This window comes from Oryza sativa, chromosome 5 (genome assembly GCF_034140825.1).
Source record: "Oryza sativa Japonica Group chromosome 5, ASM3414082v1".
Classification (NCBI taxonomy): Eukaryota; Viridiplantae; Streptophyta; class Magnoliopsida; order Poales; family Poaceae; genus Oryza; species Oryza sativa.
In genome coordinates, this window is record NC_089039.1 from 25,728,606 (window position 1) to 25,754,734 (window position 26,129).

General features: G+C 44.3%; 6 protein-coding genes and 1 non-coding gene across 7 annotated transcripts; 5 read left to right on the top strand and 2 right to left on the bottom strand.

The window, feature by feature from the left end:
• The first annotated feature begins 1,221 nt into the window (after window positions 1–1,221).
• On the top strand, window positions 1,222–6,666 carry LOC9271877 (proline-rich receptor-like protein kinase PERK2). The gene is made up of 8 exons (XM_015784251.3): window positions 1,222–2,447; window positions 3,175–3,669; window positions 3,993–4,079; window positions 4,176–4,246; window positions 4,349–4,425; window positions 4,687–4,834; window positions 5,477–5,638; window positions 6,049–6,666. The coding sequence occupies exons 1-8, from the start codon at window positions 1,325–1,327 to the stop codon at window positions 6,484–6,486; spliced, it is 2,601 nt and encodes an 866-aa protein (XP_015639737.1). The 5' UTR covers window positions 1,222–1,324; the 3' UTR covers window positions 6,487–6,666.
• Window positions 6,667–8,941: 2,275 nt separating this feature from the next.
• Window positions 8,942–11,670, top strand: LOC4339322 (ras-related protein Rab7). The gene is made up of 7 exons (XM_015784253.3): window positions 8,942–9,124; window positions 9,227–9,253; window positions 9,382–9,481; window positions 10,443–10,589; window positions 10,660–10,740; window positions 10,848–10,993; window positions 11,307–11,670. Exons 1-7 carry the CDS (start codon window positions 9,072–9,074, stop codon window positions 11,371–11,373), a joined length of 621 nt encoding a protein of 206 aa, XP_015639739.1. The 5' UTR covers window positions 8,942–9,071; the 3' UTR covers window positions 11,374–11,670.
• A 741-nt stretch (window positions 11,671–12,411) lies between these two features.
• Window positions 12,412–13,398, top strand: LOC4339323 (uncharacterized). The gene has a single exon (XM_015782162.3). The coding sequence runs from the start codon at window positions 12,461–12,463 to the stop codon at window positions 13,001–13,003; it is 543 nt and encodes a 180-aa protein (XP_015637648.1). The 5' UTR covers window positions 12,412–12,460; the 3' UTR covers window positions 13,004–13,398.
• A 132-nt stretch (window positions 13,399–13,530) lies between these two features.
• On the bottom strand, window positions 13,531–15,580 carry LOC4339324 (ras-related protein RIC2-like). The gene is made up of 2 exons (XM_015782161.3): window positions 15,252–15,580; window positions 13,531–14,180 (listed from the first exon to the last, which is right to left on the bottom strand). The coding sequence occupies exons 1-2, from the start codon at window positions 15,482–15,484 to the stop codon at window positions 13,751–13,753; spliced, it is 663 nt and encodes a 220-aa protein (XP_015637647.1). The 5' UTR covers window positions 15,485–15,580; the 3' UTR covers window positions 13,531–13,750.
• Window positions 15,581–17,567: 1,987 nt separating this feature from the next.
• LOC4339325 (protein LAZ1 homolog 1) lies at window positions 17,568–23,422 on the top strand. The gene is made up of 9 exons (XM_015784948.3): window positions 17,568–17,732; window positions 19,436–19,845; window positions 19,987–20,043; window positions 20,529–20,637; window positions 21,030–21,214; window positions 21,296–21,384; window positions 21,578–21,833; window positions 22,324–22,566; window positions 22,656–23,422. Exons 2-9 carry the CDS (start codon window positions 19,630–19,632, stop codon window positions 22,965–22,967), a joined length of 1,467 nt encoding a protein of 488 aa, XP_015640434.1. The 5' UTR covers window positions 17,568–17,732; window positions 19,436–19,629; the 3' UTR covers window positions 22,968–23,422.
• A 301-nt stretch (window positions 23,423–23,723) lies between these two features.
• On the top strand, window positions 23,724–23,796 carry TRNAA-AGC (transfer RNA alanine (anticodon AGC)). The gene has a single exon. It is a non-coding gene; the product is annotated as a tRNA-Ala (tRNA).
• A 342-nt stretch (window positions 23,797–24,138) lies between these two features.
• On the bottom strand, window positions 24,139–25,380 carry LOC107277192 (uncharacterized). Its single transcript, XM_026025454.2, has one exon. The coding sequence runs from the start codon at window positions 25,299–25,301 to the stop codon at window positions 24,351–24,353; it is 951 nt and encodes a 316-aa protein (XP_025881239.1). The 5' UTR covers window positions 25,302–25,380; the 3' UTR covers window positions 24,139–24,350.
• Between the last annotated feature and the right edge of the window lie 749 nt (window positions 25,381–26,129).

Here is a 26,129-nt window from a genome sequence, read left to right on the forward strand (position 1 = left end):
GCTTTTTGCGTTGCCGTAAACATTGACTTGTTAGGCCGACCAGAGTCACAGATGGATGGCATCATGGCAGTATGGCACCTCACAATCAGTACACGATACAGGCAAAATCTTACACCTAAAAAAGAAGTGTCCACCTGAAGCTCAAGACGCATTTCTCGTGCATTCTTTATGCAGCAGCAGAAGAACTCCATCCTCCCAAATTGCTCAAACACACAACCACTTTGCTCTTTGCACATGTCAGGTGCAGCAAGCAGCGTCGTCAAGTCGGCGCAAGCAGCGATCAATCTGAACTACGTAGTACATCGCCGTCTGCGTATGCTAATCCTCTCTCCCATAACTTTGCCCAGTAATCAAGCGTAAACCTAACCATCTCGTACTTAATCTGAAGAGAAAGACAAGGTCTCGTCTTGTTTTGAACGGCAGCACCCTAGTCAACTTCAAACTGCGCAGTAGAGGCAAAAGCTGGTCGTCGTGGCGGGTTCATCGGGAGGGGATTATTGATTTAGTTTTTTTTAAAAAAATGGATTATTGATTTATGTTATACTTGACACAGTTCTATATAGTATTAGATTTTTTTTAAAAAATACAAACGCAAATACCTACAACACGTGTGCACTCACCTCTTATGAATGCGCCCGCCCAAACACCTTACTCCTATAGCTGCATCCAAAAGACCGGACCGGTAACTACTAATAAAAGAATAATACTGTAAATGAGAACACCTGTATCAAATATGAAATTTGAATCCGGATGATTTAGTTTCATCACAACAACCTAACCAGTTGATCTACACTTATTCCATAGATTAATGATAAATTTAAAGTTTATATGTTAAATTGTTATTGTTTAAGTTTTAAATTTATATATTCATATATTTATAGAGCTAGAAATATTCAGCTCTTAAAATCATTGGATCCCTAGCTCTGCCAGACCGTATTCTTTCACCTTATTTTTCAGCTCACCTCTTCTTTTTTTTTCGTACACATGTTTTTCATACAGTCAAACTATACCATTTTCTAAAAAAAAATTCTATATGAAAAATTGTTTTAGAAAACATATTTACCATTCTTTTTGAAGATAAGGATACTTAATTAATTATGTGCTAAAAAAATGTTCCGTTTTACGTTTGAGATAGCTCCCAAACGCAACTAACGATCACATCCTAGACAGCAAAGAAGGCATTGTTTCGGCGTCCGCGCCGCGTCGCGAGGATTTTCAGAGGCCAACCCAACCAAACAAACAACCTCCAAAAACCATCCCCCGGGATTATCTCCGCGATCTCCTCTTCTCCCCCGCCGCCGCTGCTTTGCGGTTGCACCCGCCCATGTCCGCGCCGCCGCCGCCGCCGCCTAATGCTAGCACTCCTGCTCCTGCACCGCCGTTGCCTCCGTCTCTTGGTGCACCCGACCCGCCGCCACCACCACCACCTGTGATGCCATCTCGTCCGCCGCCGGCTGCTCCGCCTCCCTCGCCACCGGCAGCGTCTCCTCCTCCTCCTCCTGCTCCACCGGTGGCGCCGCGGCCAACTCCGTCGCCTCCTCCTCCTCCACCGGTGATGCCGTCGAAGCCAGTGAAACCTGTACCGCCTTCGTCGCCTCCTCCTCCTCCGGTGATGCAGCCGCCGTCGCCATCTCCACCACTAATACCGCCGCCGCCGCCGCCTACTCCGGTGATGCCGGTGCTACCACCGACGCCGTCCCCGCCTTCACCGGTGAATCCACCACCGCCATCGCCGTCCCCGCCGCCTTCTCCGGTGAACCCACTGCCGCCAATAACGTCACCACCTTCCCCGGTGTCACCACCTTCTCCGGCAAATCCACTGCCGCCTGCGACGTCACCACCTTCTCCGGCGAACCCACTGCCGCCTGCGACGTCACCACCTTCTCCGGCGAATCCACTGCCGCCGACGACGTCACCACCTTCTCCGGCGAATCCATTGCCGCCGACGACGTCACCACCTTCCCCGGCGAATCCACTACCGCCAACGACGTCACCTCCTTCTCCGGCGAATCCACTACCACCAGCGACGTCACCGCCTTCTCCAGCGCCGCCTCCAACGGTGCCTTCCCAACCACCGGAGGCTGCACCGGCGCCGACGACGAAGCCACCACCAACCCCGCTCCCACCAGCTCGATCGCCGCCAGCGCCATCTCCAGCTTCCCGCGAACCGTCTCCCTCGCCGTCGCCGTCAGTAGCACCACCGTCTCTTCCAATCTTCACCCCGTCACCCCCCGGTGGTGGCCGCGGCGCCGCCACTCCTTCGCCGCCGTCGTCGCGGCCGTCGCCTAGATCTCCGCCGCCGCCGTCCTCCGCCCCGCAAGGAGTGATGATCGCCATCGTCGCGGCCATCGTGGCGTTGCTCGTGCTCGGCGCAGTCGCCGCCGGGCTGCTGTGCTTCTGCTCGCGCCGCCGTCGCCGCCGCCGCCGCCGCCAACCAACATCGCCGGGTATGTGTTCGACCGCTCACTTTACACCACTAACCTGGCCGGTGCAACGCCGGTGCAGCACCGGCCGGCCACCGGCGTGTCGCGCGGACACGGGTTTGCATTAGCGCAAGTCGTCGGCTCTTCGCCGCCGCCGCGCGGTTACGACGCATCGCGCACGCGCGCGCGCACTTTCGCCATGTCGCGTCGTGCGCGGTGGTGACGTCACGGAGGCAAATGGTGACCGTGACACGTGGTCGTAAAGTTGGATGCACCAAACGGCTTGGGGATATGGAGGGACGATGGACGTGTTGCTCTTGCACAATTCGATCAAACTTGAGCTTTTCTTCAAGTTAGTTAGTGGACGGACCGTGTAGACGAAGTTGGATGCAATCGAGTACTCCCTCCGTCCCAAAAAAAAAACTCACTTATATCCTTTGTGTAAATTTGTTATACTAAAGTTAGGTTAAATTTTTTTATGGAGGGAGTATACACAAAGTGGTTTAGAGGGTTTTAAAGTTAGTGTGTTCTGGATTGAAAATTTCTTGAAGTTAACAAATACTTCATCTTTCACAAAATATAATAACCTACTACAATAGATTAATGAACGTGTTCAGATTTGTAGTAGTAGAAAATATCTCATCCGATTCTAAGTAGATTCAGAAGTAAAATTAGCTCATACACTACTTTATTTCTGCATGAAATTCTTAACATCTCTTATGGAACATTTACCATTGTGTCACCTTACCAGGTGATTTCCTCGGACCCTTACCGGTGACATCGCGTCATCACCAGCAATCACAATTCATCAAGCCAACAGTAACATACCCACCACAGCTGAATGCACACTCGCCGCTGCAAAGCAGCAGCAACTCCGACCCACCGTCACCGCTGCTGCAACCGTCTCCACCTCCACCGGCGGCGAGCGGCGGCACGGTGTCGTACGGCGACCTGGTGGCGGCGACGAACGGCTTCTCCGAGGGCAACCTGCTCGGGGAGGGCGGGTTCGGGCACGTGTACCGCGGCGAGCTGCTCCTGCACGACGGCCGGAGGCAGCCGGTGGCCATCAAGAAGCTCCGGCCGGGGAGCCGGCAGGGCGAGCGCGAGTTCCGCGCCGAGGTGGACATCATCAGCCGCATCCACCACCGCAACCTCGTCTCCCTCGTGGGCTACTGCATCCACGCCGACCACCGCCTCCTCGTCTACGAGTTCGTCCCCAACAAGACGCTGGACTTCCACCTCCACGGTACTTTCTACTCTCTCTCAGTTTCATATTATATGTCATTTTAATTTTTTTTCTTAGTCCAACCTTTCTAAGTTTGATTAAATTTATATAAAAATATAGTAACAACTATCACATCAATTTAGTTTCACTGGATGTATATATTCTGATACTACGTTTGTTTTGTGTTAAAAATATTGCTCAAACCTAAAAAAAATTGACTTGAAAAAAGTCAAAGTGATTTATAATATAAAAATAAAAGGAGTACTGCACTTCTCGTTTTTTAATTTTCGCGTTGTCTGCGCCATTCACGAAATGAGAGCTTCTTCTCTTCTTCTCCGGTGCAGGGAGCAGCCGGCCGACGCTGGATTGGCCACAGAGGTGGATGATCGCCGTCGGGTCGGCCAAGGGGTTGGCCTACCTGCACGAAGACTGTAAGTTACTTGTTTTTTTCTTCTCTCTATCTTGGTCTGAAATTTTCAAGATTTTTTCTTTGATTTAAATTCATGTTGATTGTTGATTGACTTCAGGTCGTCCAAAGATTATTCACCGAGACATCAAGGCAGCCAACATCCTTCTCGATTACAAATTCGAGCCAAAGGTAAACGAAGGATGAGATCATTATCAGTCACACCGGCCGGCAAGAAGATTACCACAAAACAATTGCTATATTTCAGAACGAGCATTTTTGCTGTGCATGCAGGTTGCGGACTTTGGGCTAGCCAAGATCCAACCGGGAGACGACACACACGTTTCCACCCGCGTGATGGGCACCTTCGGGTAACACATTCTTAGCGTGACCCTATTTTTTATTTTTAAGATAATGGAATGAAACAACGTGATTGATCAAAGAGATACAACCAATTATTATAGAATTCACACAAAAAAAACCCCACACAAAGTTCACATTGTGTTTGTGTTTGTGTTTCACGAGAGTTTAGAATAGTTTATCTGATGTGATGGAAATACTTCAAGAAGTTATAAGGGGACATCCTGTACTGTTGATGCAATCGACGCTTGTTTATTTTTTCTTTCTTTCAGCTACTTGGCGCCGGAGTATGCTGCTACTGGCAAAGTAAACGACAGATCAGACGTCTTCTCCTTCGGTGTCGTTCTTCTGGAGCTGATCACCGGGAAGAGGCCTGTCATTTCGACTGAGCCCTTCAACGACGAGACTCTGGTTTCTTGGGTATGTATACCATGCATGAATCTCTATGGTTCTTTCAGTGGTTCAGTTTAGTCCAGCCATCCATAGTTAGTGTTACAACTTACAAATAAAGAACTTGGCGGTACTATGCATGAAAAACATTGCAATTTTCATAGCATTTTTGCATAGTGACAACTGAGAAGCAGTTGTCATGCTAATCTGGGCCGGAGCTATAACAAAATGGAGGGTGATGGCACTTGTTTAATTTACTCTATTTTAGATTGAGTTTAAGTTGATACAGGTGTCTAAGTTTGTATTGAAGGGGGTGCATGGTGAAAATAAATAAGGTATAGCTAAACATTTTTCTTGCATGGGTTCCTGTACACCCCCGTAATATACTCTCGCTCCGCCCCCGCCTGGCTATGACTTTAAAAAACTTTTAGACATGATACTTTGTCGAAACTTAACCCCTGCAGGTCCACTTCTTGCTATCAGATTTTCAACAGACTAGTACAGTGTCATAGTACAATCCAATTCTGACTTCTGACTTCATTTTTTAAAAAATATATATATATTGTGGATTCAGTGACAGCATCGCGTTACATCTCGTTAACTAATGGCTGATTATTCTGTAACTGTAAGGACTACTAAATTTGTTCTTCTTTTATGTTTTGGACGATGCAGGCAAGGCCTCAGCTGACAAAAGCTCTAGAGCAGCATGTCTACGACGATCTGATCGATCCAAAGCTTGACGCCTTGTACGACGCCCACGACATGCATCGGCTGATCTCCTGCGCTGCCGCCGCGGTGCGGCACACGGCACGCTCCCGCCCTCGCATGACCCAGGTGAGCCTCCCTTGGAGAAGAATAAAATGTCATGGTGTTACATATCAACTAAAATGGTTATTATTTTTTTTTAAAAAAATAATTAGATAGAATTGATATATGATATATTACTTCATCAATATATAAATTAAAATTTTGACTTCTACAAGTTGTAATAAAAACAATAACTTGTGAAGTCGAATTGGATTGATATATCTCATGCCAATCTATTTTATCATTTTCTTTAATTATTTTTATATAATTATTTAGTTGATATATAATAAAAAGGTGGATATGGATATTTAATTATTAGAATTATCTCCCTGCTGTGCAATGCAACTTGCGAAACGACCAAAGAAACAAGTTTCTCTTATTGACTTTTTGCCCAAAAACCTGAGTTCTTTTTTTCTGTTCTTGCAATGGACGAGCAGATTGTGAGATACTTGGAGGGGGAGCTGTCAATAGATGACCTGAACGCCGGCGTCGCACCGGGGCAGAGCTCGCTGCGCTCGCAGGAGCACTCCGGCGACATGACGGAGCTGGTGCGGCGGCGGCTCAGGAGGGTCGCGTTCCCGCCGGGCAGCGGCGTCACCGTCACCGGCACCGGCGCCGTCACCGACAGCGGCTACCTGAGCGAGGCGACGAGCGAGTACGGGGTGAACCCATCCATCAGCTCGAGCAGCGGCGGCGACGACGACGACACGGCCGGCGAGGTGGTCGGCGGCGTCACCGCCACCAGCCGGCCGCACGCCGCCGCCGCCGCGTCCAGCCCGGACACGTCCGAGGTGGCGTCACCGCACGCCGGCGAGCTCGCCGCCGACGCCGCCAAGCCGATGAGCAGACGAACACGCCTCGGCCGCTTTCCGTGAGCGCACTGGATCTCTCTTTTTCACCGGTGGTAAGTGGTATAATTGTACATGCGTAAAAGTGGCTAATAGTGGATGAATTTTTCAGCTCATTTTTTCTTCGGTTTTAGCAAGGTTTTGTCTGAATTTATTGTCGCGATTAATTTCGCACTAAGGGCCTGTTCATTTTATCAAATTTTGGCAATACTAAATTTTGGCAACTATGCCAAAATTAATTTTGGTAAAGTTGTTAAAAAAGTGGCTACATTTAGTTTGCTGCCAAATTTTGGTAACTATATAAGAAATACTACCAAAATTTTGGCAACTATGCTAAAATTTTGGCATAGTTACTAAAATTTTGATAGTATTTCTTATATAGTTACCAAAATTTGGCAGCAAACTAAATGTAGCCACTTTTTTAACAACTTTACCAAAATTTGATAAGGTTGAAAATGACATCAAAGTGAACAGGCCCTAAACGAAAAGAGAGCAAAGTTGGATTAGCAGTCAACGTGAACCACATGGGACGGATCAGTGATGAGTGAGCTGTACAGAACTTTCATGTTTCTTCCATTTGTTAGGTTGTCAATACACCTGTCCTTGAGAAGATGCCATGTGGATAATTATCATCCACGCCTCTGCTATCAGTCACTATCATTGGTCATGCAACACAAGCGTACGATCCAATCAATGATTATCCATCCTTAAGCAGTTTTCTTAAAGTTCTCAACTCAATTTCCCCGTTTTCCACTTTCACATTTTCAAACTACTATTTTTTTTATAAAAATGTTACTTAAAAATCATATTAATTTATTTTTTAAAAAATATTTAATATTTAGTTAATCATGTATTAATGAGTTGCTTTGTTTTACGTGCGTGAGGATAAGTTTCCAATACCTAGCAACGAACTCAGCCATACCTACTCTTTCTCTCCAATTGGAGGGATATACTCAGCGCATGCGAAACAAGAAAACTCATTAGCAAATGATCAATTAAATATTAACTATTATAAAATTTAAAAATAAATTTATTTAATATGTTTTAAAAACAACTTCAACCTAGAACCTTTATGTAAAAACACACCATTTAATCGTTTAAAAAATATGTTAACAGAAAACGAAAAAGTTAAAATTTTGAGTTAAGAACGAGGAACGGGTCTTAGTAGTCAGGGTTTACAATTTGGCTCGCGAACTTTGAGACCCATGGAGACGTTGATTTTTTTTTGTTAATTTTGAATGAATTTTGATAAATTTCCAACAGATTGTATCAGGTGCACATATAAATTCACGAAATTCAACGAAGAGCCGCCATCACAAATGATGAGCCCCATTGTAAATCCGGAATGTGGCTTGCTGCGAAAGTTCCCCTATCGAACGATTCGCATGATCCATAGCAACCAGTTTGAAATATGGAAATACTCCTACGGGAGTGTTTAGTTTACACCAAAATTAAAAGTTTGGTTGAAATTAGAACGATGTGATGGAAAAGTTGAAAGTTTATGTGTGTATGAAAGTTTTGATGTGATAGAAAAGTCGGAAGTTTGAAAAAATATTTTGAAACTAAACACGGCCTATGTATATGAAGTCCACGTGATCCAATTTTCAAGCAAATCGATGATAATAAGCTGTTGGTAAACAAATGAAGCAATAATATAGGTAAAAGTATATCTCTGTGCTTAACAATTGAAAAGATAATGATGTAAAATAAAACCACAATATTAAAATATTAAAAACATAATTTTAAATTTTGCCTGTGACTAATAATAACTCAACTGGTAAACGATGAGTCTATACAAATTGAGTAAATTTTGATGGGCAAATGTCTAAGGGCTTGTTTGAAATGCAAAATAGAAAAAAACGTAGGAATAAAAAAAGTATATGAATATGATAGGATTGTATATGTAAAATAGAGGAATGAAAACATATAAATTTTTTGCTCTCCGTGCGCAAAATTCTTACAACAAATAGACTAGAGTGGATTTTTTCTTTGGAAACATGGGCAGGGAATAGTATTCCTCTGGATTCAAGGTAGCAAGCCCTTTGAAACGAATATATGTACATTATCCAATTTAAAGGAATCATCAATCCTTCCACACTCTTCTCTTGTTTGGTGTGTTTAACTTGTCTTGAACTACACTCTCTTTTGAAGTGGATCTTTGCAATAATTGGCTGTAGTTCTTTTTAACAAAGGCCAGGATATTATATTCCGTTATAAAAAAAAATCAATCCTTCCACACATTTCCTCTATTTCAAATGAGCCCTAAAATTGCATGCTCACGAAACTGGAGAGAAGTTTAAATTGTGTAACTCCTACGCCTACGCATCCTATCTCTGTTGCCAAGCGTGTGGTCGCCACCTCACACGGACACGCATCCGTTCCGTTCCGTTCCCCCGGGTTTCCGGTCTCCTCCCCCTACCTCGGGATCGTCTCGGGTGTGCGCGTGCGCCCACAAAAACGCCGCACGCACCCACGCACGCACGCAAGCAAAGCAAACGCGACAGCTTCGCCTCGTCTCTCCCCCCCGAGTCCCCAACCCCTCCTCCTCCTCCTCTTCCCCTTCCCCGCGCCGCGGCGAGATCGCTCCCCCCGGGGGCAGCAGCTAGATCCCGATGGCTTCGCGCCGCCGCACCCTCCTCAAGGTCATCATCCTCGGCGACAGCGGGTGAGCGATTCGGATCTCCCCCCCACCTCCCCATCTCAGTCCGCGGCCGTTTTTTTTTCTTGGGCTTCGGTTTATCGCTGACTTGGTTTCGTTGCGATCTAGGGTTGGGAAGACGTCCCTGATGAACCAGTATCCTTCGATTCGGATAGGGGATGGCGGATGATATAGCCCGCGTCGTTTCACGAACACGGGCGGGTTTTTTTTTCTTCTTCGATTTATTTGGGGGTTTTGTTTTCTTGAGCTGTGATTTAATTCAGATATGTGAACAAGAAGTTCAGCAACCAGTACAAGGCTACGATTGGCGCGGATTTCCTCACCAAGGAGGTTCAGTTCGAGGATAGGCTCTTCACTTTGCAAGTAAGATATTTCTTTTCCCCCGCACTGGTTCTTCTCCTCATCGCGCCGAGATTAATTAGGTCCGTTCATGGGAAGCGAATTTGTATGAGCTTGATTAGTTACTTAACTGCTCCACTCCGAGCTCAATGTAGAGAAGATGTTTCTAGCTGTTTACTTCTGAAATGTTTGTTTGTACATGCATCATTGACTTGAAGTTTGCACGACTGATTGAGTCTCAATATGGTCTATAACTCTAAACTCTACGGTTTTGGTTTATTTAGATGTTGTGATTTAAATTTTCAAGATCGAATTGCGTGGCATTAATTGATTGAACAATGAGCAGGCACCTTTTCCATTAATTTCGTGGTTTCATGGATTGATTGAAGTACTTGAATTTAGTCTTTTTTGCTTATGTAAATTGGTATTTTGGCTGGAAACAATGTACAACCAGTTATTTTGCATGATGGAAATAATGGCAGGAAAAGTTATTGTCATTTTAAGAATTTATTCACTTTATGCTTTGTCAGAGAATAGAAATCAAGTGCCAGCCTAGTTCCTACTTTCTTCTGTCCGATACTTTGCAAGGTTATAAAAAGTACTTCCGTTATGTCTTTTGGAATTACCACACATGTTTTTGTGCCCCAAGCCTGCTCTTTACCAATCCTAAAGCTCTTGCTCCTGCTTAAGTAACAAACTACATCATTTTCAGATTAGTTCTGCGTATTCTAATGGACTAAACATCTCTTCTAGGTACCTACTGCATGTTTATGTTGCTTCTTATCTCTATTTAGAGCATGTCTATTGTATGCATAAGAAATCTATTTGTCAAGTTTTTCTGATTTCACATTCTGTTTTATTTGAAGTCTATGCATGCCCCAGTCTGATGTGTTAGATGTACGGCTGTCATGCATACAAATAAATTGGGAGGATCACCATCTCTTATTTGCTGGTTTATTTTGCTGAACCGTGTATTTTGTTGCAGATATGGGATACTGCTGGCCAGGAAAGGTTTCAGAGTCTTGGTGTTGCATTCTACCGTGGAGCAGATTGCTGTGTTCTAGTTTATGATGTCAATTCTATGAAGTCATTTGATAATCTTAACAACTGGCGTGAAGAATTTCTAATTCAGGTAATGTGTTTTCTATAATTAGTCATGAATCATGTCATTTCTGTCTCACTTTGGATGTTTGACTTTACAGGCAAGCCCATCAGACCCTGATAACTTCCCTTTTGTTCTTTTGGGCAACAAAGTTGATGTAGACGGTGGCAACAGCCGTGTGGTAATTATCGTTCCTTCTTCAGCTTTCTAACAGAAGTTCCTTTTAATCAGATTCCATATCTTCTCTCGGTGGCTGATATGGATACGCCAAACTGGATAATATTTTAGGTCTCTGAGAAGAAGGCAAAGGCATGGTGTGCCTCTAAAGGGAATATCCCATACTTTGAGACATCTGCCAAGGATGGTACAAACGTGGAGGAGGCTTTCCAGTGCATTGTAAAGAATGCTCTGAAGAATGAACCAGAGGAAGAACTGTAAGCACACTCTCTCCTTACTCTCTTTGATCTTTTGTAAAGATTTAACAACCTTTATTGCAATTGGTGGTTGATCATTTGATCTACCTGAAAGTGCAATAGTTCTTTCAGTTGGCCATTGCTTCAATCATTATGTACATTAAATAGTCAATAGCGAGTTGCTTTTGTTTTTTAGACACAATGCACTGTTTCTGTTTCATGGTACCGTCTTCTCTTTGCATGGTCATGGGACTGGCTTAGCATCACCACACATCTACATTTGGTTATATTTCTGCCGGTTTTTGTTTTTTGATATCACGAAATGCTCTTGAAGGTATGTGCCGGACACCGTGGATGTGGTGGGTGGCAACCGGGCCCAAAGATCATCAGGCTGCTGCTAGAACATGATGGACCATGAGGGCTGAGACTGTTGGCTATGCGGTAACAGAACTACCTTTGGACATTGCTGTGCCTCCATGGTGACTCTCAAGGACCCATTCGTAACCTTTTCAATCACCTCATGTACCCAGTTAAGATTGATGCGTCTGGCCTGAGTTGTCAAATTTGTGGATGTTGTGCAGTTTATCAGTAGCGTCATATCTTTGTGAATACAATCGGTGAAATAAGTCGAGTGTAAACTGAAGTTTCTCCATTATGGTTCTCTCTGAAACGAACAAGATGAATTTGTTTTGTCTGCATTGAGGCTGCATTTCTGCATTGACCATCCTAGTTGGGTTTCTGTTGCTGGTTATGAAACCTTATGTAGTTATGCAACGTAAGAACCTGTTCGGAATTTTGGAGGCGAAGAATCACGAATAGGAAAATTTCCTGAATTTGTATCGTTGTTTGCTTGAGCCATATTTATGTTACATTTTCTGCCGAAAAAGAAAAAGAAAAAGAAATTTGCTTCGACCTCTTCATCATATTTAAATCAAAGAAAACGATTTTCTTTTTCTTACTACCTCCGAGTATAAGAAGTTGGACATGGCTATTGGTAGAATTAAATTAAGGAATATTGTTATTTGTTGAGAAGTAGAGATACGTGGAGTAATTAAATGGTGGAGAGTTGTGATTGGTTGGGAATGTGATGTTATTAGAAATGTTATATTTTGAGATAAATTCTAAGAGCTAGGAGCTATTATTATTATTATATTATATTTTGAATGCTTTGGGACGAAGGAAGTATGTTTCAAATGGTAGTACCATGCATTTTGACGAGAGCGAGGAGGCCGACGAAATAGCAATGATCACGGGCCGGACATGTCGCGGACGCGGCGCGCACACGCCGACAAGCAGTTCGCTCTCCACCCATTCCTTCCACGTTTCCCCCCTCGCCCCAATCACGCGCGTTAACTCCCGCGCCGCGCCGCCGGCCACTGTGCTCGCCGCGGCACGCGCTCCCTCCCTATATAAGCAGGTCGCCGTGCGTTCCGTCGTTTGGCGTAGTGTGCAGGTGTAGCTAAGTTAGCAGTAGTAGTAGTAACTTGTATGGCAATGCCTATGGCGGCGGCGGCGGCACGGGCTTACGGCGTTGCCACTCCTCCCGGCGGCTACGTCTCGTTTGCGTGTGCTGCCATGGCGACGACGCGCACCGGCGCGAGGAGAGCGGCCGCCGCCGTCGTCGTCCTCAGCCACGCGTCGGGGGGTGGTGGTGGCCGTGGCCCCCGGGGCGGCGGCGAGCGGGAGGAGGAGCCCACCGACGCGTCGTCGTCGTGGTTGGTTGACGAGGACATGGCCACGCTGCGGCGGCGCATCCGCGAGGCGAGGGAGGCGGAGGAGGAGGAGGGCTATGGCGGCGGTGGCGGCGGTGGGCTCCCGGCGGAGTGGACGGAGCTGGAGCGGCGGCACCACGGGAGCTACGTCGCCGGCGTCCGCGGCGCGGTCGGCCTCCTCCAGGCGCTCCTGGTGAGCGCGCGGCCGGGCCTCGGCGCCGGCCTCCTCGCGCTGCTGCTGCTCGGCGTCCCGGCCTCCGTGCTCCTCGTGTCCGCGCAGCTGCTCGCCGTCGCCTCCGCGGTGCTCTCCGGTACATGATCGCGTCGCGTGTGCGCTTTGCGCTTGCTTGCTTGCAAAATAGTACAGTATAGGGTCTAATTCGTGAAATTTACTGTCACAGTCCAATCAGAAACTGCATATGCCACCTGAAGCTAGCGTAGCTTGTTAGATTCGCTGTGGTGGAATCCCGGGTTCAAATTATAGATTTGTCACGGACGCTCGCATCTATGGTTAATTAAATCAGTATGATGGTATGCCTAACGGATACTCGCATTTACAGCTAATTAAGTCAATCTTAAGGTACGCCAACCCAATTTTTCGGAGATGCTCATAGGGATAAAGGGGTAGGGTGCAAGTGTGTATGCGCTGTGAGCATCCGTATTTGTATTGTGTTTCTAAAAAAAGAAATTGCATATGCCACTATAAGTTTATAACATGTGTTTTTTACTGTGTTTCTAAAAAAAGTTTGTAATCTGCGTTTGCAGAATGCGGCTTATAACAAGGGTTTGGAATGAATATTGACAAATTAAATTAATCAGAGCAGACACTCTCAAACAATGGATATATGCTTCTTCTGTCAACATAATACTTGCATTGCAGTGATAGATAACAACACCATGATCAGTTTGATACAAAGAGCAAATCAAGAACTGATAGTTTGAATGATAGTTGGATCACCCTAACCCTCAATAACAACACCAGAAATGAGACAATTGAATAGATCTATTACAGTATACCCTGAGCATCCCTACTTGGAAAAATGAATAAATTGTGTCCCTCTTGTCTTTAGTTTGAGCAACATCCAACTCTCTTCATCGCCGAGACATCATCTTTCACGTTTATCTTCTCTCCTTTTCCTGGGCCAGCCGACCCATCCTCAGGTGCCTCCACCGGCTTCTTGTTCACAATCTGGTATATCTGAGTCAGGACCTCCGCGAACGCATTGTCGACGTTGGTAGCGTCGAGCGCAGAAGTTTCCATGAAGTACATTGATTCGGCTTCAGCAAACTCTTTGCCGTCCTCGGTTGAGACAGCCACCAAGTGGCGGAGATCGGATTTGTTGCCAATCAGCATGCAGACAATGCTAGGATCAGTGTGGTCTCTAAGCTCCCTTAGCCAGCGTCCCACGTTGTCGAATGTAGCACGACGGGTGACATCGTAGACGAGCAATGCTCCCACAGCTCCCCGGTAATAGGCACTAGTGATAGCACGATACCTGAAAAGATACAGGATGACAGTTCTACATAAATACAGAGCTCTTCACGCAGGACACACAAAAAATAGAAAACACAGGCAAGGTAAAATAGCAAGAGAAGATAGGATGAGTGGAGATTCTCCTCCCCCATTTTATTTTCTAGCGATGACAGAGTAAACGAAAACGGACGTATCACCTAGCCTAGGATGTAGTTGGCAGAATATTTGCATCTCTATGCTAATCTCACTCACTGCTGGTAGGTGGCAACTGCAAATTCAGCAGTTCAGCACAGGAAGACGTTGAATCGTCGTAGAGCTAGACTACCAGGACAGGATTAAACTGGTCTGTATCTAGAAACCACTGCAGCTGCTGAATGTCAAATTCTTCACATATTGGTCAATGACAAATTCTTTGCATAATGTTTAGGAGTGCCATATGACATTCATAATCAGCACTCGTCTGATAATCTAAACTCCAAAGCTGAATCACGATGGCTCTAGCAAATACTCCACTTTATAAAATCCGGAGTACCAACCTGCCTGTGTAGCAGTATTAGCTTCACTTGAACTCATGTAGTCATATTGATTCACCCACATTTAGCAAATGCACACCTTTACTTTCTCAGTGTTTTGTGAAGAAAAAGTATGCAAAGGAGGGCAGTCAATTTCTCCCCTCCCTTGAACAGAAAAACAAGTAACACGTACCTAAATTTGACATGCTAACCACCAATATCAAAATTGCCACCCATCTACCCAGTAGAAACAACCAATGGACATCTGAACACTCGACTATCTTCCAGAGAAATCTGAACCACTCGACCACCCACAGATCCCTTTTTTTTTTAACTGAATCGTTTCACCAATGCTGAGATGCCAGATCCCAAAGGCTCATGGCAATTTCCCTAGATGACTACTAGATCACAATCTCGTACCAAAATAGCACTGCAAGTTTAGCTCCTAAACAGGCAAGAAAGCGAGCAAATGAGCAGCTGCAAAGCCCGCAACTGCGCGAGAACCCCAATATCGAGCAAACGAGGCTAACCAAGATCGCATTTTCCAACAAATCTACACGAGCGCGTGCACCAGGGGGTACCTCTCCTGGCCGGCGGTGTCCCAAATCTGGGCCTTGATGACCTTGCCGTCGACCTGGAGGCTGCGGGTGGCGAACTCGACGCCGATGGTGGACTTGGACTCGAGGCTGAACTCGTTCTTGGTGAAGCGGGAGAGGAGGTTGGACTTGCCGACGCCGGAGTCGCCGATGAGCACCACCTTGAACAGGTAGTCGTAGTCGTCCTCCGCCCTGTACCCGCCCGCCGCGGCCGACATTCTCGCCTCGCCTCTCCGAGCTAACGCTGGCTGGTCGGATTTTGGATCTCGCAGGCAGGCGCAGTGTCACTATGGAGTGGGGAGACACTGGAGTTTGTGTGTTTGACAGTTGCCGCTAGCTTCAAGAGTTGTTGCCCTTTTCCTTTTTTTTTTTTCGAGATGTGATTATGTGAAGAGTAGTTGAAGGTGTCTTTGTTACTCCTTTATACTACCTTGTATGTATATGTCCATTTAGGGGTCAACCAAAAAAAAAGACTAGATACATCCCAAAATATATGCCCCATCGTTTCACTTATCGGTGGATATTTGCAAATAAAAAGTAATCTGTAAATAAAATTTTTATATACGTGTTCTTAGTGATTTAAAAACAAATGATAAAAAATAAACTTTGATGAAAACCCCTAAAATCAGCTCCAAATTTAAAATTAAAAATTTAATTTTTTGATTGATAAGTATATGCATCAGCTGCTAATGAATCTTGCAATGCTTTATTCGAATTTAAGTTTCGGCTTAGCTTATTAGCGGTCCACAAATCGAGACAGTTTCATTAATGCATGATTAGTTTTAAATTGTGCATTTTCAATAAAACTTTCCATACAGAAGTTTTCATTAATGCAAGCTGACTTGTTAAAATAACATGCTCAAATGAATAAAGCTATTCTTTCCATTCCATAATATAAGGCACAACCACTTTTTTAATGTTCCATGATATAAGACATACATGCATGCATACAATTAACTATGACATTTTCTCCATTAAATTATTAATTCTTTAAATCCTTCACTCTCACATCCTCTAATTCTATTGGATGCATGCATTATATTTATTAGGATGATCCAAACTACAAGATGATAATAATTATTTCTTGGTCTTTGGATTAAGGTTGGTTGTGCCTTATATTTTGTAATGGAGGGAGTAGATTGTTATCTACCTCTTCCTCTACCTCTCATGGGACACAGTAAATGCAATCAAACATACAAAAGGAATAAAGATATCATAAAAAACCATGTCATTGTAATTTATTACAAATACACAATTGGAAACAATCATGTTCAAGCACGTAAATTTCAAACTGTGTATATATTTTTTTGAGGGAAAAACTGTGTATATATCGTAACCAACGAGTAAAAGAGATAAGAGTTAATTTATAATTTTACATGAGATAACTTGATACCAAAATGAATAATAAAACATTTCATAAGTAATGCTTCATGAAAAAATATCATTTAGACAGAGCCTGTTACAAGAGAAGAATTCACTTTTCATTTAGCATGTTCATCTTTTTGAAGATAACGGGCCTGTTCACTTTGATGTCAAAAAAAACCTTACCAAAATTTTGACAGGATTTCTTATTTAGTTATCAAAATTTGGCAACAAACTAAATGTAGCAACTTTTTTAGTAACTTTACCAAAATTTGGTAAGGTTGAAAATAACATCAAAGTAAACATGCCCAACATATTAAAATCTCAGCCTCTGCAACTCAGCATGTTCTCCCTAATTGAAGATACGCTCGAAAATTGTCAAGCACCAAGGATCTTTACGAGCATGGGCAGGTGCATACTTACTATGGCTATATATACTCTATTTATATAAGACATATTCGTTGTAAAAAATTGTCTGTATATATTATCCCAAAATTGATAAAAACAAACAACTTCAAATCTAAATTTTGAATCTTTGTGGAGACGGTTGGTTAGACAGGTCACCAGGACAGCGACTTTTCACCACCTCACTCACAACCGGAAAAACGGCGGACCCACCATCCGCGTGCCCGTTTACCTTTTTATCCATGGGCCTCCGTCCGTGGCTCGGCCCGTGGCCTCGTGCGGCTGGTGGGCCCATCAGCCGATCCGTGGAGTAGAGCTGGGGTCTCCTCAAAGTGGGCCCCACCGGGCCCACCTCATAGCGGACTATTCACAGCACGGCGGCGGCGGCGACCACCTCGTTTACCCGTGCCACGTAGGACGTGGGCCCCACGTGTCCCTGCCGCTGACACGTGGGCCCTCCTCGTAAGGTGGAGTCGTACAAACAGCGGCGGAGGCGCACAAGAGAGACCCGTCGCGTCGAACCGAGATTTCTTCGAACAAAAGAAAAAGAAAAGCGAAAAAAAATAAAAAAAAAACAAGCGCCAGACAAATTCGTCTCCCTCGTTGGAAGTGGAGGCGCGGAGGCGGAAGCTTTTCCTCCTCCTCTCCTCTCCTCTCTACCCTAGGCGCGATCTGCTCGTCCGCCTCGGCGATCCACAGGTGCCCCCCGCCTTCTCCCTCTCCTCCCCCCCATCTCGGCTCGGCTTCCCGATCCAATTCGCCAATTCGCTTGCTGTTCGATTCGCCGGGAGTGTCGGGTAGAGATGCGTTGCCGCCGACCCCGCCGCCGCGTGGTTTTGGACTTTGGAATAGGATGGTTTGGGCGTGCGGCGGAGGGGGAGCGGGTTGCCGCACGAATTGTTGATTCCTTTCGTCAATGCAGTGTGATTTTTGCGCGGAGGTTATGGGGGGGGGGGGGAGGGGGATCGGGAGCCCAATGTGCTAGTAGAGTTTTGAGTGGTTCTGAACAAATGCGTGTTCTGAATTTTTTTTTTCTTCCACGGAGCCATGGAATCTGTAATCGTGAATTATTACTACTATACTAAGTTAGTTCGTGTAGATGACTAGATGTTGGTCCCGTGCTATAGCTCCTGCGGTCAGTGGAGTGGTCGCCAAATTGCTATTTGGTTGGAGCAGGGGGCTTAATTTGTGATTACTAACCCGTGCGATCTGTTTGTAAGTTGCGTCGTGGACTTTGTAAACGCTGATTTAGTTATTCCATCAATTTGCAGTTGCTCTCGTCATTTCCTTATCTGTGATGCTGTTGATTGGTTGGTGGTTTGGTTGTGGACCAGTTGTTGAGAAGAGCAGTTAGATCTTGTTAATAGTTTTTTTTTTCTGCTGTACATGGTAACCTATAACATGCAGTGTGTCCTGAAGTCTTATGTTGCTTATCGAATCAAATTAGGTAAGTATATGAGCAGTCGCCATTCACTAGTTTGAATTGGAGGGCTAAGTTAATCATTTTCTCTCTTACAAAGATTAGCCACACAGTTCTTAGGAATGAAAAGAAGATGTATCATTATTAATATTAATAATTAGAGCATGCTTTAAGCGTATGACAAGAGTCACCAAGGTTTGCCGCTATGGTTACTGGTATGTGTTTGTATTTTGCTTTGATCCTTTGCTTGATGCCTTTTTCTTTCTGGAGACTCATGAATTCTAGAGTTTAACTAATAGCTATGCTTTATGGCTTTGTTCTTGGAAACCGGGACACAGGATCTTTGAACAGTGAATTCAGATATGTATTTTTAGATAACAATGATCTTTGTAATTCTGCTTTTATTAAAACCTCCCGTTATTGGCTATCATGTTTATACACCATCTGGTAACTAATAATGAACAATGTGGATATAATTTCAAAATCAACAGGAAGGAGTTGTTTGTAACATGTTGGATAACAATTTAGTTATAGCTGTAAGAACAGTTTTTGGTGGTCTGTTTGTTACTTTTACTGAATCGAAGGGAGCAATGTGCTCATGTGTGGAAATTTTATAATGTACTATTTCATTTGCAGGTAATAGAATTGTGCATATCCAGACTTTGCTTGAAGTGAAGTCCATAATTCAGTATTCTAATTATTCAAAAACTTAAGAAAATTGGGAAACTGGCTATGCTAGGTTTGATAGTGGAATTATCTGAAATGGATGGGTTTTGAGTGATCTTTTAGATGTTGACAATTTCTTTCCTTGTTTACTTTTACGCTCTATAATTCCGTGATAACTAATAGATATTTATCATTGCTCCTTTATATTTCTGCCAGAAGTTGTGTCACAATATTTTAAAAGCAAAAGACAGTTTTTAGCCTAAAATCATCACTGTTATGCCTCTGATTTTAAATCATTCAAAAATTGAATTTGTAGGGAAGGAGCAGCATGCTCCACAAAGACGCACTACAGAAGACTAAAGAGAGCTTTTTCATACCAAAGAAGTACAACAAAAGATTTGCTCCTCATTTTCTGAATCCTGGGACTCTCTAGCCTGTAGAAGAAGAAAGGCAGGAATTTCAGCTCAAGAGAACAGATCACAATATTTACCCACGGCACTGTCTCGCAATATGGCAATGAAAAATGTTGTCCGTTTCTTTTTCGTGTTAATACATGTGAGCAGTTGTTTGGGTCGATCAGGGAAAATGTTTTCTCCTGGCTTTGTTTCATTGTCAGAGTCATTACCGAGCTGGCCAATTGTGAGTGCAGGAATATCTGTGACCGCTTCACTTGTTTTATCCTTGTTTCTAATATTTGAGCATCTCTGCGCATACCATCAACCTGAGGTAGTCTTCTTTCATTATTTCATCAGAATTATTAGAATAATTATTTTGATATAGAAGATTTTAGACAGGAATAAGGGATCCCTTCCTGTTCTTTTCACCTGTGCTGTTATTTTGGTCAATTAATTACTTTGTCTGTTGCAGGAGCAAAAGTTCTTGATTGGTCTCATTCTGATGGTTCCAGTATATGCTGTTCAATCAGTAAGTATACCCAGATGCTTTTACCTTCCTTCCAGCATATTGGTGGTGTACTGCTATTGCGGTTAAATTAGTGTGTCACAGTTCTGATACTTGGAATAAGAATAGGACTCCAAATATTTTGGGAAGGGATAAGATAAGCTTCATTTTAACCGTTTTACTACATACTGTGTGGTAGTAATCCATGTTATATCTTGCTAGAGTTTAGAATATATTTGACCATTTCATTATATAGTCACACTGTTTTAGTTGTGTCCATCTTGAGCATGGGAAATCGAGCTAGTCCAAAATTATTTACTTATTTAAAGTAGCCAGTAACTCTGTTCTCTGAAATGTATTCTCTTTAAGATACATTGCTATCACTTTGTAATGTATGGTTCCCTTCCTGTACCACATTTTGTTTTTGCCAACTTGAATGTGTTGTATATAAAAACTTCGGTTTATTTCTTTCATTCCTGATAGAATGACCTTTCTTGTTCTTTTTGCAGTTCTTCTCATTACTGAACTCAAATGTTGCATTTATATGTGAACTGATGCGGGACTGTTATGAGGCATTCGCCATGTATTGCTTTGAGAGATATCTCATAGCATGTTTAGGTGGGTATATATGATTTTTTTTTTTGGTCAGGATTCTTAGCTGATAAGTTTTGAACTTTTGAGCAATAGTTATTCATAATCATGACCTTAGTGTTTCACTTGCACGTATAAAAATAAATCTCATCATCTAATGCAACTTAACTGAATTGAAGTTTCACTTTGGGGTATATTTTTTCTATGCTTTTTAAAAGTTGTACTGACATACTATAAAGTTCCATAAGAGTGCTGATGAAGTACATTATTCTGCTTCCTGCTTTAATTTGGCCAATGCATAGCGCTTGCTTCATTAGAGGGTTAGTGTGAAAAGTATAATCTTTTAGCATACGATGCTTCCAGCTTTGCTAAGATATTTTCCTTCAACGTTCATTTGACCGGAACTTCTGTCATTTAAGGTGGGGAGGAAAGTACAATCAGATTCATGGAGGGTCGATTTCAATTCAGTGAGAGTTCTCCTCTGCTAGATGTTGATTATGATTATGGTATTGTGAAGCATCCTTTCCCATTAAACTGGTTTATGAGAAATTGGTACCTTGGTCCTGATTTTTACCATGCTGTGAAGGTTGGGATTGTGCAATATGTAAGTGTAATCATGAAGGCAGCTCTCTTTACCATTTGCTGATTCCGCTGAATGGTTCTGATTGAGCATGCTTTTCTGTAGATGATACTGAAGCCTATTTGTGCCATCTTGGCAATTTTTATGCAACTTATTGGGATCTATGGGGAAGGAAAATTTGCATGGAGATACGGGTAGGAGTCATTTCCTCTTCCTGGGGCTTCTGTTCCATTAATTTTCAGTCCCGCCCTCTGTTTGTCCTGCTCTGTAATAAGATGGATGGTGTATTATTTAAGTCATTCTATGCAAAAGCCATGATTCTTGTTGGAGGCTGGCCAAGATGTTTCAAGTTTCTGCATTCTCACCAAATTTCCAATCCTTCTGCAGGTACCCATATTTGGCCATTGTCCTAAATTTCAGCCAGACATGGGCATTATACTGTCTAATACAATTTTATACTGCTACCAAGGAGAAGTTGGAACCTATTAAGCCCCTGTCTAAGTTTCTAACCTTCAAATCCATTGTATTTTTGACATGGTGGCAAGGTATTGCTGTTGCATTTCTTTTTTCAACTGGGCTTTTTAAAGGACATTTGGCGCAAAGATTTCAAACACGTATCCAGGATTACATCATATGCCTTGAGGTATGCATTATCCATTATGGCTTTTCATACTTACTAGTTTCGGGTTGGTTGCTAGCATGTACCCTGTACGTAGTTGTAAGCCTGCATAGTCTGCATAGTCCTTATCAGTGGGACCCTGGTATTGTCTAGATCATCATATTTGTTCATCTTTTTAAATTGGTTCTCTATGGCTTTCTTTTATGCTGTTTTCAATATAGTTGTAGCTGCATGAGAATGTGACTGAGAGCTCAATACCTGCTTATCAATATTGCTGCGCTTGTATTTTCTGTGAACTTTATTCTGCCATGTTTTGCACTAGGCAACCTTTTTTTTTCTTTTTTATTTTCTGCACTACATCAACTTCTATTACACAATTGAGGATATTTTGTTTTTTGCTTCATTAGCATGGGATATACTGCAGAGAATGACCCTACTCTGATATCTAATTTCTTAATAAATAATGTTTTATGTAAGATGATTCCCAAAGCATTTTGTATCCCTTGTATGGCAGATGGGGGTGGCTGCAGTGGTTCATTTGAAAGTATTTCCAGCTAAACCTTACAGACGTGGGGAGAGAAGTGTTAGCAATGTTGCTGTGATGTCTGATTATGCATCTCTGGGAGCTTCAGATCCTGAAGAAGAACGAGAGATTGACAATGTAGCAATCATGCAAGCTGCTCGTCCTGATTCCAGGGACCGGCGATTGAGTTTCCCTCAGAGTGTTCGCGATGTCGTTTTAGGAAGTGGTGAAATTGTATGCTTCTCATTTTGATGTTATAGTCACCTGTACCTATCATATTATTTCTCTTCCAAATTCACATTTTTCTCTCTTTTACCTTTCAGATGGTTGATGATGTCAAATATACAGTTTCCCACGTCGTGGAGCCTGTGGAGCGGAGTTTTTCCAAGATAAACCGGACACTTCATCAAATCTCCGAAAACGTCAAGCAGCTTGAGAAGCAAAAGAGAAAGGCTAAGGATGATAGTGATGTTCCCCTTGAACCATTTTCAGAGGAATTCGCAGAAGCTCATGACAATGTTTTCGGAGGTAGTGTTAGCGACAGTGGATTAGCTAGGAAAAAGTACAAGAACACCAAAAGGGCACCGTCGTCTCTGAAACCGTTCGAGTTCAGATTAGGTAGATGGTTCCAGTAGTCAGCCAGTTGTGGTTTATTGGGTTTTGTTTCTGACCAACAGGGAGCTAACCTCAAATCCAGCAGTTTATACAACATAGGACATACTGGGGGCAAAGCGATGACATTTCCGAAAACTAACAGTTCACAGGAGGATGATGTGCACTGGAGCTTCAGTTTCCTTCATTAACTTTCCTCTTGTGTTTATACAGCTCGTCCTGGCCCTTGTCAATTTCAGGAGGCAGTTACTAGAATTTTTTTTGTCATGAGAGCAGCCTTGTTTAGTCTAGTTAACTACACTTACTACAGGCAAAGAAATATTAAGCCGCGGCAAAGCAACTACTACTGAATACTGATGTAACCCTCCTTAAGTTTCTTTGAATTAACATGCATAGAAGGGATACATTTGTAAACTGATGAACAACATGTTTCAAATCGGTAAAGTGATAATAGCACCAATGTGAAGTTCTGTTGTTATCTTGTTCTTGTTCCCCAGAAGGGACATGCTTCCAAGTCCTGCACATTCGTTTGTGGTACTACTACATAGTTTTGCTGTTCAACTACTATGAATGAAGAAATCTTTTGAGCTACTATAGCTAGAGTAGCTAGAGGGCAAGTTTTGGATGTGCATGCAAACATTGTAAAAGAAATCATCATGAGATTACTTGGTGCTATTATCACTTTTTCAGTACAGATCGTATGAATTGGAGTAGTTTAGTACTTGAATGAGCTTTATACAAACTAATATAAATAATATTGTACAAAATTATAGCAGGCTGGGGATGTAGCTCAGATGGTAGAGCGCTCGCTTAGCATGCGAGAGGTACGGGGATCGATACCCCGCATCTCCAAATATATTTGTTTTTTTTCACATTTTTTCACCTTGCTTTACTATTTTCTCTCCATTTTTTTGACATTTCCCCTTGCTTTACTGGTTTCTTTTGTTCAAGTAGAAATATTGGTACTTTTCTCTCTCCTTTTTTTTAACATTTTCCCCCATTGCTTTGGTACGAGTAGAAAATATTGACATTTTTTCCCCTCGCTATTGTACAAGTAGAAATATTACTAGGAGTAGTAGTTAACAGCAAGGAGACCAAGTACGTATTCGAGTTTGAAATTTTGAATTCTAGAAACTGGTGAATTCGGAGGAATCTACAGCTGCCAGCGTGCCATATACGCACAAAACCACAACATCGAAACCCTGTTTTTTTCCGTCTCCCCTCCATTTGATAACAAATTCAAAATACACATATTTAGATCCACTGTACAAGAACACCTCAAATCCACGTGCATTTCATTCACCATTAGCTGCAGCTAATGAGCATTTGAGCAAGATTTTGATCGGAATCTAGCAGCTAACGAGGACACGTGTCACGCAAACAGGGGAGCTGACCGACACAGTGCGTCAGCAATGGCGAGCTCGTCGGCGGCGGGAGAGGTGGAGGTGGAGGTTGATGTACTCGAACCAGACCTGGCGGAACACCTTGACGATGCAGTCGTGGTGCTCGTCGGCGTTGAGGGCGAGGTAGCACGCCAGCAGCCGCTCCAGCTCCTCCGGCCGCGCCGCGATGCTCCCGCCGCTGCTCGCGATCATCTCCACCATCGACTCCCGGAACGCCCGCTGCGGGTCGCGCGTGCGCCGCACCACCGCCAGCCTCTCCAGCTCCGGCGCCGAGGCGGCCGCGCGCGGTGGCCGTATCCGGACCGCCGGCATCCTCCCGGACACGGAGAACGACCGCCTGCCGCTCCCGCCCAGGCTGCTGCGGCGGCGGCGGTGCGCGCGGCGCCGGTGGCGTCGCGTCCGCAGCTTGGCCCCGGCGTCGGTGTCTGACGGTGTCGCGCCGCCGGCGGCGGCGGCAGCGGCGTTCTCCGGTGGCTGGGAAGCTGGGGAGCCTGCGAGGGAGAAGGGGATCAGGTGGCCGAGCGGCGGGAGGTCACGGTCGCCGCCGAGGGAGCAGTGGCGGCGGCGGCGGCGTTGTTGCTGGCAGAGCCGCCGCGCCACGGCCTCGGCACTGTCATTGCCAACGGACAGCCGCCGCGGGGCGACGTCCACGGGTGAGCGGCGCGGCGGGCTGGACCTCCCCGCGGCGACGTCGTCGACCGCCGCCACCACCGAGCTCGAGCTCGCGGCGGCGGCGGCGGCGCGCTTGGGGAGACGACAAGAAGGCCCCGCCATGGACGCCGCCGGCGCGTGCTTGGCACCGCCGCACTTCCCGTGCGACGACCTCGCCGTCAGCTTGGCGATCCACGACAGCGGCGAGAACGAGAACGCCGCCGCCTTCCCCTTACCTCCTCCCCCTCGCTCCGCCGCCGCCGCCGCTTGCTGCTGCGGCTGCCTCCTGATCCCCCATCCCATGGCTACACTTTGTCAGCTACACTGATCAGCTCAGCTCAGCTCTGCGCTGCTGCTCGTGACCAGCTCGAACTCTACGAGTGAAGTGAGACGACGAGACGCGAGGCCGATTTTAAAGCGTGCAAGTTTTGGCGGTTAGGTCACTGCCACTGTCGGAACTTGGGCTTTAAAACATTCATCTTTAAAAAAAACAGAGAGACACATGCTGGTATTTTACCATGGTTGTTTGTGGTAGTAGAATCAATATACATCATTCATCTTTCTAATCTAATTATAATACTCTCTCCGTTTCAAAATATATTAATCTAATATGTTAGTCATAACTTATTATTACAAAAACTGGACTTATGTCTATCCAATTTCGTAGTACGTTCGATATGATATTACTAGGTTTTATATATTAGGACGAACGGAGAAAGTAATGGTTGATAATAGAATAAGTTTTTTTATTAATAGTATAATTTATAAATTAGTAATGGTTAAGATCACTTCTATCTAATACTACCGACAATACTAGCAATATAGAGACTACAGTAAAGGGGCAAAGCCAAAACAAAGTCGGCACGCTTCATTTTCAGACAGGCGTGATCTGAGCTCTGAAGCCAATGTTGGCATGCATGGACACATAGATTTTCGAAAGCCCCTGGCGGCTTCAGAAACCAGTGTCCGATGCAACTAGGGCCCCACTCCACAGTGACACAGAAACAGCCATGATTCAACCATTCATTAATCAGCAACTTTGTTTGTGCAACCCTTGTACTTTCTGCCGTCCCCTCTCAAAACATCTCTTTGCCGATGCAATGCACAAAACAGTCAGTCACAGTGTAGTGA

Coding starts and splice junctions, on each gene's coding strand:
- LOC9271877 (XM_015784251.3), top strand. CDS start 1,325: ATGTCCGCGCCGCCGCCGCCGCCGCCTAATGCTAGCACTCCTGCTCCT. Junction 4,080..4,175: donor GGCCTACCTGCACGAAGACT/GTAAGTTACTTG, acceptor GATTGACTTCAG/GTCGTCCAAAGATTATTCAC. Junction 4,835..5,476: donor ACGAGACTCTGGTTTCTTGG/GTATGTATACCA, acceptor TGGACGATGCAG/GCAAGGCCTCAGCTGACAAA.
- LOC4339322 (XM_015784253.3), top strand. CDS start 9,072: ATGGCTTCGCGCCGCCGCACCCTCCTCAAGGTCATCATCCTCGGCGAC. Junction 9,254..9,381: donor AAGACGTCCCTGATGAACCA/GTATCCTTCGAT, acceptor GATTTAATTCAG/ATATGTGAACAAGAAGTTCA. Junction 10,741..10,847: donor ACGGTGGCAACAGCCGTGTG/GTAATTATCGTT, acceptor ATAATATTTTAG/GTCTCTGAGAAGAAGGCAAA.
- LOC4339323 (XM_015782162.3), top strand. CDS start 12,461: ATGGCAATGCCTATGGCGGCGGCGGCGGCACGGGCTTACGGCGTTGCC.
- LOC4339324 (XM_015782161.3), bottom strand. CDS start 15,484: ATGTCGGCCGCGGCGGGCGGGTACAGGGCGGAGGACGACTACGACTAC. Junction 14,181..15,251: donor GACACCGCCGGCCAGGAGAG/GTACCCCCTGGT, acceptor GTATCTTTTCAG/GTATCGTGCTATCACTAGTG.
- LOC4339325 (XM_015784948.3), top strand. CDS start 19,630: ATGGCAATGAAAAATGTTGTCCGTTTCTTTTTCGTGTTAATACATGTG. Junction 21,385..21,577: donor AAATTTGCATGGAGATACGG/GTAGGAGTCATT, acceptor ATCCTTCTGCAG/GTACCCATATTTGGCCATTG. Junction 22,567..22,655: donor TTTTAGGAAGTGGTGAAATT/GTATGCTTCTCA, acceptor TTTACCTTTCAG/ATGGTTGATGATGTCAAATA.
- LOC107277192 (XM_026025454.2), bottom strand. CDS start 25,301: ATGGGATGGGGGATCAGGAGGCAGCCGCAGCAGCAAGCGGCGGCGGCG.